At 24.1% G+C, this 12,142-nt stretch overlaps 1 protein-coding gene across 1 annotated transcript in view; it reads left to right on the top strand.

Moving 5' to 3' along the window:
* Positions 1-12,142, top strand: part of LOC113552227 (nesprin-1) — a 67,454-nt gene continuing 55,312 nt past the window's right edge. The window contains exons 1-8 of the mRNA XM_026954983.1: positions 1-151; positions 6,249-6,569; positions 11,150-11,211; positions 11,284-11,379; positions 11,440-11,523; positions 11,600-11,692; positions 11,763-11,798; positions 11,940-12,097. Coding sequence (XP_026810784.1) covers positions 1-151; positions 6,249-6,569; positions 11,150-11,211; positions 11,284-11,379; positions 11,440-11,523; positions 11,600-11,692; positions 11,763-11,798; positions 11,940-12,097 — 1,001 coding nt within the window. The remainder of the gene's footprint in view (positions 152-6,248; positions 6,570-11,149; positions 11,212-11,283; positions 11,380-11,439; positions 11,524-11,599; positions 11,693-11,762; positions 11,799-11,939; positions 12,098-12,142) is intronic.

The following is a 12,142-nucleotide window of genomic DNA, read 5'->3' as shown; positions in this document are numbered from 1 at the left end:
ATGGACAGGCCCAAGAGGCCTTTTTTTTCGTTAAAAACGACGAAAAAAGATGAACCATCGTCACAAGATAAGGTGCCTACGAAAAAATCTTTCAAGGATAAAGTAGATTTTTTTGAAAAGTCTACCGATTCTAAAGATAGTCAAGATGCTGGTAAATTTCGGATTAATTTTAATTACTTTAATTTACTCCTGTTTTCTGCAGGCGACTGTGATCAAACGTTGTATTGGTACATAATCTATTGTAAGCTAGAATATAATATATTAAATACAAGACACGTTATTTTGTAGTGGCATCATATCAACATATTTTCGATTCTGCTAGGGGGAGATATACATAATACATAATATTATACCTTATGTTATATTGCTTTATAGCGTTGTGTGTGTGATTTGAGTAGAACTTTCATGCAACTCTTACCTATTTAAGATATCCCTGTAGTATTCCATGAAATTATGAAAAACTTCCGAGAAAAACGTCATTAATTTATGGCCCATCCGTCAGTTAACACGGTCATTGGTTATTCAGCTGTTGTAATTTAGAAAGTTACTGAGACTCAATAATTTAAAAGATTATTCATTTTATAGTATCTATTGTTTATAATGTTTATACATAGTAGATGTGATAAAAGTTCTTGCACAATTTTAAATATTTTTGGACTGAGAATTAACAACTTTTTTTATGATAAAACAAACTGTGAACTATCTAGTATAATATCTATACTTGTTTTACTAATTTATAGAATGACACAAACAAACCATTTTTGTTACATAATAATGATAATGTTATTAAAATTACAATGATAATAATAAAAAATAAGTATAATAATACAAGAAATGATGATTTTGAAAAGACAAATACCTATTGCAATAGTACTTACCTATACGTAATTATAATAAGTAAACTAATGTTTATAGATAATGTTAAATGGTAGGTACTTCTGCGTTTAAACCAGTGATTCCCAACGTGAACGGTACCGCCCCCTTGGAGGCTTTTTAAATGTTGAGAGGGGCGTTTTACTTAAGGGGGCACTAAGGAGAGCGATCCTACGGTTACTTTCATTTTTATTATTCATAACTCATTGCAATGAAATAATACAATGTATAGGTACTATAGGTAATATACAGAACTATGCAGATTGTAGATATGCATAAAATGTATGCACAGTATAAGAATTAAGTATATATAAAAAAAAGTAGTTTGTAGAGTTTTTACTTAAATTAAATTAAATTAAATTTTTTTTTAATTTATCGCGTGTGGGTATGGGGGGGGGGGTTGAGATTTTTGTAATCTTAAAAGGGGTGTTGAGTAAAATAAGGCTGGAAAACACTGGTTTAGGCCGTATTCGATATGAAATAATAAAACAAGAATTTATAATATAAATTATGTATCGGTCTAATATTTTTATTTTATAAACAATAATTAGTTGAATAATATTTTCAAACAGATTTAAATATTAATAGGTATGTATTTATTCTAATAATTTAAAGACCATATTATATATAAAAAAAAGTTACAAATGTAATAACAATATAATTTAATTAACTCTCGATCGTTATATTATAATACAGTATGATTATATTATGTATTTATGTTTTAATCAACAGCTACAGATGGATATTAAATATTAAATGTATTTTACGTTGTACTTCAGATTTTACAAACGTGCAATTAAATTAATTCCTAAGAAAAATAGGAAAAAAAATACATTGCACAGGCCAATTTAATTTGTTTTAATTTAATTGGTACTTTAAATGGATTTATGTTTGATTCAAAAATTTTATTTTTTTATTTTTATAGTATAGCAATAAAAATTGAAAAAAAATAATACTAAGTATTAATCGTGGATTAAATTTTGTTCTTTCAACTTTATAAATGATTTTAATCTGATTTCAGTTTAAAAAATTGTCATAAATATGCAACATCCTTTTAATCTATGTCAGGCAATCCTTTTTATGCCTAGAAACGCCAACAATAGTATACTAAAACTTTCACATTATTTGTGATGTGATTTACAAGGTCCTGTACTATGTTAAAATTATAATTTTAAAATACTTTAATATGAATACCTATACATTTTTTTTTTTTATTAGCCTACCTATAAAATTTATATTTATAACCTAGTTATAAATGATTTCAAGCCAGGTATTTTGAATTACAAAAATTATTTGAGTTAAATTTAAAAATAAGTTTTTTTTTAAATAGATGTTTAATTATGAGTATTATTTCTTGTAAATTCGTTTATTAGAAAATAGAAATACATCAGGTTCCGTTATTTGTATAATAATAAATTAAAACAATCGCTAAACATCGATTAGGTATTAGGTTAATAAAGTACTATCTTTTTTGCAAAAGAGAAGGAAGCTTATTATTATCCTGATACACGAATCATATAATTATGTATATAACGGCTTATGAAACCGGTTATAAGTATTTACTTTTTTTGTCTATGTAGAAGGTATTGGAAATTATTAGATATTTTTTCATTTACAGTGCGTGGTCTTTTAATTTTTTTGATTGCAAATTTGATATTTTCTATAACATTGTCATCACTTAAATTATTATTGTTTTTTTAATAAGTTTGTTAAAAAATTATCAGAAAATACTCATTTATTAATAAACCCACCAAATATAAAACTCACAGTTTCGATATTTTAAATCTAGTATTTTTTACGAAGAAAATGTAAAATTACGAATTAGTTAAAAAAATATATTATGGACTTATATTGTTTCTTCTCATAAATATAGTTGTATAACTAAATTGACCTTTAATTTTGTTGATAAAATAAATCTAGCTAATAAAAACAACCATTTAAAGTATTCGCAGTAAAAAATATAATTTAAACTCTTTATCATTTGTATCTAGAAAAAAAATTAATTTATAATTTGAAAAAATAATATTTTCAATGCACGGATAAAAAAATGAGGAAAATAGGTAACCGCTTTGATGTAGGTACAGTAAATGTCGAGTTTACCTCGATATTGAGTAAGTCTGATTTAATGGATTATTGTATACGAAAAATGATTCTGAGCGAATATGGTTTGTCTACCTTTTTTTACTATACAAGTATATTTTATAATATATATTTTATTGTAATTTATTTTATTATTAGTAGTTTTTTTTCGCCGAAAACGTTACATTTATTATAATGTATTTAATGCATTATGTTGTTAATAACTTTTAAGTCAATGCCGACTTATTATACCACAGAACGGTGTGAATAGGTTCATGTTATTCGTTGTATAATCGGCAATATTTCAATATTTTTAAAATGTCCTTGTGATATGTATGTAAAATGTGATTATGGGCCTACTTAAAAGTTTCAAGATCCCGTAAAAAATATTTTTGAATTAGAAATAGAAATAGAAATAGATAATAGAAATCATTAAAAATTGTTAAAAATCTAATCTCATCCAAATTTGAACTTTAAATGTTTATACAAATACCTATTGTGTTTATATATTTTTTAGATGTTTTGGTTCAATATGAAATACTTATGAGGAACCTTGCTCGTACTATAAATTTTCAAATGTTATGCATGAATATTAAAATTTTTAAGATTTTTATCTACAAAATAATTTGCAAATTTTCACGATTTCAAATTTCATAAAATTCTAAATTAAAACGCCCGTAAAAAAATATTTTAGATTTAATCTTATATATTTTTTTAATTCCTTTCATAAAAACTTTTGAGGAACCCTATATTAAATTTTCAAGATTTTTGTCCTAGCTAAACAATTTTTATTAATAAAATGTTTGCTTAAACCCAGTTTTTTCCAATTATTAAGAAAAGTATTCAGAATACTGAAGTTGAAGAGTTAAGATTTTTTAAACAATTAAAAATATATACATTATGTTATACATTGTCACATTGATATTATAATATCAATACATTCGTTGCTCTGCTCAAAATCTAAAATTCTATAAATTTTGTTTTACGACAATTTAAAGAAATAAATACATATATAAACATTATCCGCCATATAGGTACTCATATTTGAATCCTGAAACTGTTTATCATAAATCGGTGATTACATGGTCGTTAATCCATAGGAGAATAAATTGTATGTATTGAATACAAAAGAACTCATTGTTTTGAATATTATTTAATTGTTTAATTTTGTAAGGCTTACACTGTCGCGAGTTTCGCTTATTATCATTGAAAATTCTTTTGTATTTTGGTAGATATTTCAATAGGGAAATTTTATTAAGTGATAAACATTCAACACAATACGTATTAGTGTATTATATACCAAACCTATTTTTTTTAGATTATTACAAGAAAAATTATGAAATAGGTAGTAAAAATATCTGACTCTTCTCATAGGTTATTAAAACAAAATATCTTTCTTGCGAATATATTAAGGTACCTATTATATTGTAAACGTTTATCACACTTATCAGGTGTTGCTACAGACCTAATTCTATATTAAAAAGACGAATTGTATACAAATAATTCAAATATTATGACTTGATGAGTTTACGACTATTATAAAAGTTGTAAATTTGTGGAATTCTGTGAGGTTTATGAGGTTTGAAATAACACGGTCCTGATGACAACATCGGCGACTGGCGAGTATGTGTATAATTAATTACAATGAATGTATTATTTTTACATTATCTTTATGCAATCCTTAATCGCTCAATTCTTAGATTTCCCTTTATCGATTTTTAATGTTTAGACGATAACCTAAAACTGATCACCAAACAGTATACGACATCTAGTCCGTTCATAGCGTAAATGGGTTATGACTTATGACCTACTTAATTCAAATATATTAGGTGTTTGCGCGCCACTACTTGTATTACGTATTCTCTTAATTATATTGGTACTTACATACACAATATTTAATTAACCGATTATTATTTATCATAATATTCGATTATCTAACTATGCAAAGTAATAGAATCTAAAAAATAGTTGTAATATATATACGTTACTGTTTAGTCCACCACCAAATTATATAAATAATTCAAAGTGTAGTATTTGTACGCAAATTTATTTTTATTTCATCCTAGAAGTTGTGCTATTCTAATTTAAGTAGTAATGTGCATACTGCATAGTGCGTGTACACTTGTAAAGTTAAATACATAAAATTATTTGTTACTTAGGCGTGTTATTATTTAAATAATTAAATATTCAATTGTATTTCTTGAAGCCATAAAACAATTTCAGCTTTAAAATAAGAAATAATATTTCAAATATTTGTTTATAATTGTATTCAATGAAATAAAAATGTAATTTTATCTTAAAAGCGTTTACCAATAAACGACAAGTTTATTGCATTTTGTTAAGAAATCATGATTATTATTTTATTTTTAATTATAAATAGGTATCTGATTTTGTACCCAAATAATAAATAGGTACATTTAAAAAAATGATTAAAAGTATATATTAGCATATACTCTATCGATTCAAGTATTAAAAATTAAAACAATCGATTTAATACGAAAAGTATTATACGGTTTTGTTTCTATTAAATTATAAAAAGGAAGGTACTTTGAGACTCAAAGTTTGGGTAACTGTTTGCAGTCGTCACGCACTAAATTATTGTTTGAGGTTATGATACACTTAAAATTTGAATAAACAACACTCCACTAAAATATATTGTCAATTGTGCTATACGGTGTTTAATATACTTAACCGTATAAGTACATCTTTGTATAATATTAAATTATAATAATATAGATAGGATTATATGAAAATATTTTAATATTGGTAAATTATTCCTAATAAATTACCTATAAAGTGCATATTTTTACGCAGACTTCGATGACTTCAATCGTCGTTGTCGTTGTTCGCCAACCAAAATTAATGTTGTGAATAAGAAGTGAGGTTAAAAGTATTTTATTTTATTAGATCGAAATAATAATATTATAGTATATAATTATTGTACACTGACACACTGTCACTGTATCATTGGTCGAGGGGTCGTTATAACAGCTAGTCGTGGCCTTTGTCGCCCGTCATATACATCTGTGTACCTACACGTTTTAGAGATTGGTTATAGAATTTAAGTGAATAAAATTGAAAAGTTAAAAATATTGTTAATTTATATTATAGCTTATATTTTTATAGATACAATTTGGGAAACAAAGAAAAAAATTTTTTTCACAAAAATACTTTGATATTATTGTCAAATAATATATTTACATATTTTATAATTATGTTCAACTAATGATCACAGTCGTAACTCGTAATTAAAACAAAGAAATAAAATAAAACTGATGTAAACTTTTACTGAGTAGCTGTTGGTGGAGAGGGATTACGTGATGGGTCGGGTGATGAAACATTTGAACAAGTACTCGAAGAACGCGATGTATACACAAAAGATGGCCGGAAAAAAGGCAAAATGGTCATCGTGAATATGATAACAGTACACAAAAGTGTAAAAACTATTAGTACCCCTGATGCGAGTACCCCCGTTGCCAAACATTCGTTATCATTTGATCGAGAAGGTTCAATGAGCAGATCTTCATCCAGAGATAGTCTCTCGTCCCCAAATACTTGGAGAAAATCGTTCGTCGGTACTCGGTCACAATTCGACTTACATATCGAAGAAATAAAAAGTAAGCAATATCTTGGATATTAGATGTTTAAAAAAGTTATTCATATTCATAGCTTATATAAATAAAATCACTATTTATTTATTAAAAGAATATGTTTTGTACAATTCTTTTTTTAAAATAATTTATACATAGCCTATTTATTGGTAAACAACTACTGAACTATCTGAATTAAGATTTTTAATATTTTCTATTTCTTGATAAGTTTTTTGAGAGAATCCAAAATATGCATATACGCTTCATAACAAAATACACATTCTATATAAATACGATGTAAGCTAAATCAAATATAAAGTTTTTATTTACATACCTAAATTATTTATACTACATTATTTGTATGAATATTATTTTATTATTATTATTATTATTATTTCTCTTGTTCAAAAAATTAGTTATTAAGATTTCTAATTGTGTCTAAAAATTAAACATTTGTAAACAATAAAATTCCTAGGCCTCCACACAAGTACCCACTCAGTGAGGACTAGTAATCATTATGTTATTATACCAATAAAAAAAAAAATATATATATATATATATACAGATATACCTACATATTAGTATATATAATAATATCGAATATTTATTATCTTATTGATTCTTGTCAGAAGTCTATTTTAGATAAATCAAACTGATATTTTTAAACTAATCATTTAGACCTATAAATTATAATACACAAAACAACAAAATCACACCCATCGATTAGTAGAACAATAATATTATAGGTATATATATATTAATATATTATAAATTATATTATGGTTTGATTATATATTAATTAATAATTTTACTTTTGTTATCAAATGATGATTTTTATTATTCATTTATAATAAATATATAATCGTTATAAAAATCCTGATCAAATGCTATAAGATTAACGATTAAAATTTAAAAATGTTCAAAAATATTTTTTTAAACATAGTGTAATCTTTAAAAATTTATTGTAATTCTCAAAACTGTGAAAATTTTTGAAATTTATAAACATACGTAATTATATTTTTACAAAATTACATTTTATATTCATTATTTATTATTATATTCTATAATGGCATCATTAGGATTGAATTATCTAAATGTAATCGTAAGTTATGTATATTACACAATGATTACACTATTCAACATTCGTGATTTATTCATTCCGCTAATAGATATCTACTATTCTATCATTATTACTAGAGTTTATTAAAAGTCTATTGTTACTAGAATTTGTTATTTTTTTTTTCAATTAATTTTAATCCACTCCGTGTCAAATAACCTGACATACATAACGTTATAATATATTAGTATGATCCATATAGTAACGCCTGATTAAAAAATCCAACCGTAAACCAATCTATTTATAGAGACTGACATTAAAATAGCATCAAATAAGTTTAATCAATTTCAGTGGACTTTCAGAAAGTACATTTTGTGCAGTTTATATATATTATTATCTTATTTATAGCTGCTGTCCCCGGATGAAATAGGCTATCGTGAAATCATTCACTGTCCAGTTGTTCAGCCAACATAAATAAAATCGATTGAAAGTTCAAGTGATATACACTTGTGGACACATTTTTTTTTAAATATGGTGACAGTACAAGATAAATTAAAATAGTATTTCTGAGAGTTTTATATAAACGTTAAATTATTTGACTGTCTAATTTAATTTAAAGTAAAAGTATAATTTTAAGTCATACATATTAAAACACTTATGTTTTTAATAGATAAGATTATTATTAAGTCTTTGGAGGTTTCTCGTAAAACTTGCTCCATGTATCCAATTATTTATGTACTATTATCTATCTACTCTATGTCTTTGGTGATGTAAGCTCGTAATAACGTGACCATAGTTAAAAGGTTTTTTTTATTTACACAAGTTTTTTTTCTTTTTCTAAAAATATAATATGTTTACAAATTATGATATAATATAGAATACAATGTATCCGACAATAAAAGTAACACAAGATATAACAACACATTTACATTGATTTGGTTTATTCTTTACTACATTAATTTTTGAAAAATTTTAATTTGAACTTTTTTCTCTACATATGAAGCAAAACAAATTTTCATGTTGAGATTTGAATGAGATTATTTATTTAATCAACTGAGTAACCTAATATATACATTTTTCTATCTTAAAGAATTGACCGATTTAGAGTAAGTTAGATTCAAAAAACCATGGACATAGATATTGGTAAAATCGTAAGAAGACTGTTAAAAAAAAAAATGCATTAAATTTGTAATACAAAAATAAAAATATTAACTCGCTTCAATCAGTAAATTTTTTGTATAATGAAAAACCTTTTATAAACTGTTTAATAAAATAGATCTAATTTAGATTTTTACTTAAAAAGGTGTTTTAGTTAAAATAAAAAAAATAAATATTTTTTAATACTTATGCTTTGAAAAAAATATTAAAAATTTGAAAATGAAATTAAAAATAAATATAATAGTAAGTCATATTTATTTAGTAAAAAATAATCCTATCAAATTCAAGGCTATGCGTGCCAAATATTTTGTATTACTTTTGTTGTTAAACACACTATACCTATACATATATAGATAAACTTAATTTTTTTTTTTTGAATAGCCGATTTTTATTTGATTCATAATTTATTTATTAAATTTTTCTTAGATGTTATGATTAAAACAAATTTATTTTTGAACGATAACCTATATAATATATTAACTATTAATTTGCATATATATTATGTACTAAACGTAATTACTTAAACGTGTAATTATACCTTATCGATTATTTAAACCTGTTTTAGTTATGATAACTGTTACAAATATAATATAATTTAGCTAGTTGCTACTAAACTTACTGTGAAATGGATACGATATTACTGAATATTTCAATGATATTATAATATGTAATATATAATAATTGTATATTTTACTTAATTGCTAAATTTTTATATTTATATAGATAATATATCTATCTAATTTTTTTCTTTAACGAAAACGTCATAATACCTACTTATATTTTAAAATATTGATTGCATTTATAATTTTACTTATTTTTATTTGATGGTTTAAGAAAATCGTCCCTTTTTAAATTGTATTATTCATAAACTAAAATACAAAACCGGTTATTGTTATAAATTTAGTTTCAATAGAACGTCTTGTGTAAAATTTTACAATTGTTTATGGTAAATGTAGTTTTTTTATTATTTTCATATATATAGTATCGCTATCATTGAATGTATAAGTATTGCATGTCTGTGACTCGTTTCTTATTGGTTTATTCATTATTGTTAAAAAAAAAAGTTTTTAAACGTCAAAAGATTACCGTTTATCTAATTAAAACACGTATTTAAAGCTTAAAGCTTTATATACCTTTATATATATATATATACATCAGGTTATCCGTTAAAAGTAAATTCGAATACATTGATTATAATCTAAATAAAATACGTAGGTTGTGACTTGTGGGTATGAAGGTTTAAAGTAATTGGTTAAAATACCAAAATATTCAAATTAACTATTTTTTGTCACTCATAAGATGTTTATCCCAGATTTTTAAAGATTAAATGATTTAAAAGATTATTTATTTAACAGATTTTGCACTCGAATTAACAAGAAACTGTAACACTCGTATAAAACCTTAACAAATCAGAAAACCCGAAACCTATGAATGATTTTTTTTTCTTAAATAGGTACCTAAATTAATCAAAATTCAAGTATAATATGTGCGTGCAATGCCAATTATTTAACCTATTTAATATTTGTTAAAAATAGAATAATGATTTGTTATATTTATCATAAGTAACTAATAACTAAATATTAATATGAGAATAAAATATGATTTTGCTTATTATTAAAAACAAATAATCAGTGATTTATTTTTTAAAAATTAGTTCCTAGTTTTTATAAGCAAATAAACGGCATATGGCATACATTATTATTATAAAAATAAAAATATATTTAATTAAGTTCCAAATTACAAGCATTAAATACATAATTCAATTTAGATGTATAATACAATTTTATTATACTCTATTTTTCGATTATAACCATTATATAACTTTTTTTTTTTTTTAAGTATTATTTATATAGTAGCAAACATATCAGCAAAAAATTAAATTTTAATTTTTTTATACAATAGTTATTATTATTTTTAATACATTAAAAAAAAATCAGTTTTTCATTCTTTTGTAAACGTACTTTTATTCAAATGAAAAACTACCATTTGTATATTAATGTAACGTCCTTTTTATGGTTTATGACAACAATAATGATTATACCAGTATAGACTTGCTGATTATTTGGTTTTTGCTGTTATGTAAGACTTGTAGAAATGAAATTGTAGTGCGATATTCCTAAGCCGTTTAATATAATAGTATCGATTAAACATTTGTCCCTTATTGCATTATTATTATTTCAGTTCATATACCGGCACGGTGACAACCTAAAATAAAAACGAGTGATCTACTGTCCTACATATTTCATGTTTTTAAAACAATATTATAAATTACAATTGCACACGGAATCTTTATGATTTCACTATGTTATATTTTATTTGAATAAAGCAGCCTTAAGGCGCATGTAACTAATATCAATATAATGTTCGTGTGTTTTGTTCCTAACGTATATAGATGAACAGGAGAGAGTGCAGAAGAAGACCTTTGTTAACTGGATAAACTCATATTTAAGCCAAGTAACGTGCACATATCAAAAATCAAAATATTGTATATTCGATCAAATAATTTTAATCATTATTATGTTGTAGAGGATACCGCCACTGAAAATTGATGATTTGATCGAAGATCTTAAAGATGGTACTAAATTACTTGCTTTGTTGGAAGTTTTATCAGGAGAAAGATTGGTAAACATCGATTAAAATGTAATTAAAATAAAATCAACTAACAAAAAAAAAATGTTTAAGGCTATTGAACGTGGTCGTAACATGAGGAGGCCGCATTTTTTGAGTAATGTAAATTCTGCAATACAATTTTTACAAAGCAAACGGGTAAGTAACGATCTTTATTAATACATAATATAAATTAAAGATTTAAAAATATTTGGATGTAAATATATTTTTTTAGATCAAATTAGTAAATATAAATTCTGCTGATATTGTTGATGGGCGACCTCCTATAGTATTAGGGCTCATTTGGACTATAATTTTATATTTCCAGGTAATAAAATTATAATTTAGAAATTGTTTACTTTTTATTTTATTAAATTATTGTAAAATTAAATTCTAAGCTTCGTAAAACTGGAATTACTGTTACAAATAATGACGTGAGTATAGCTAAACATTTCGAACATTAAATAATAATTATAAAAAACGGTTGCCACTTGTAGAATGTAAAATAAATATAATTATAATCGTAAATTATAATCTGGTATACTTCTTTAAGCTTCTACATTGTTTTATAACAGATTGAAGAAAATACAAAAGGACTCTCGTCATTGAACTACTCTTTTAGTGGAAGTACGAGTAGCTTGGAAAGTATCCGATCTCCTACAATGGAAATCAACCGGAAAGCAGATGGTGCTAAAAAAACATTGTTAAAGTGGGTTGGAACGGTAATACCAAAGTACGTATTGATTAATTTATAATTATATTAAAATAGCAATATATT

Source organism: Rhopalosiphum maidis, chromosome 2 (assembly GCF_003676215.2).
Source record: "Rhopalosiphum maidis isolate BTI-1 chromosome 2, ASM367621v3, whole genome shotgun sequence".
Taxonomy (NCBI): Eukaryota; Metazoa; Arthropoda; class Insecta; order Hemiptera; family Aphididae; genus Rhopalosiphum; species Rhopalosiphum maidis.
The sequence above is the reverse complement of the archived record's forward strand: the minus strand, read 5'-3'. Positions and strand labels throughout refer to the sequence as shown.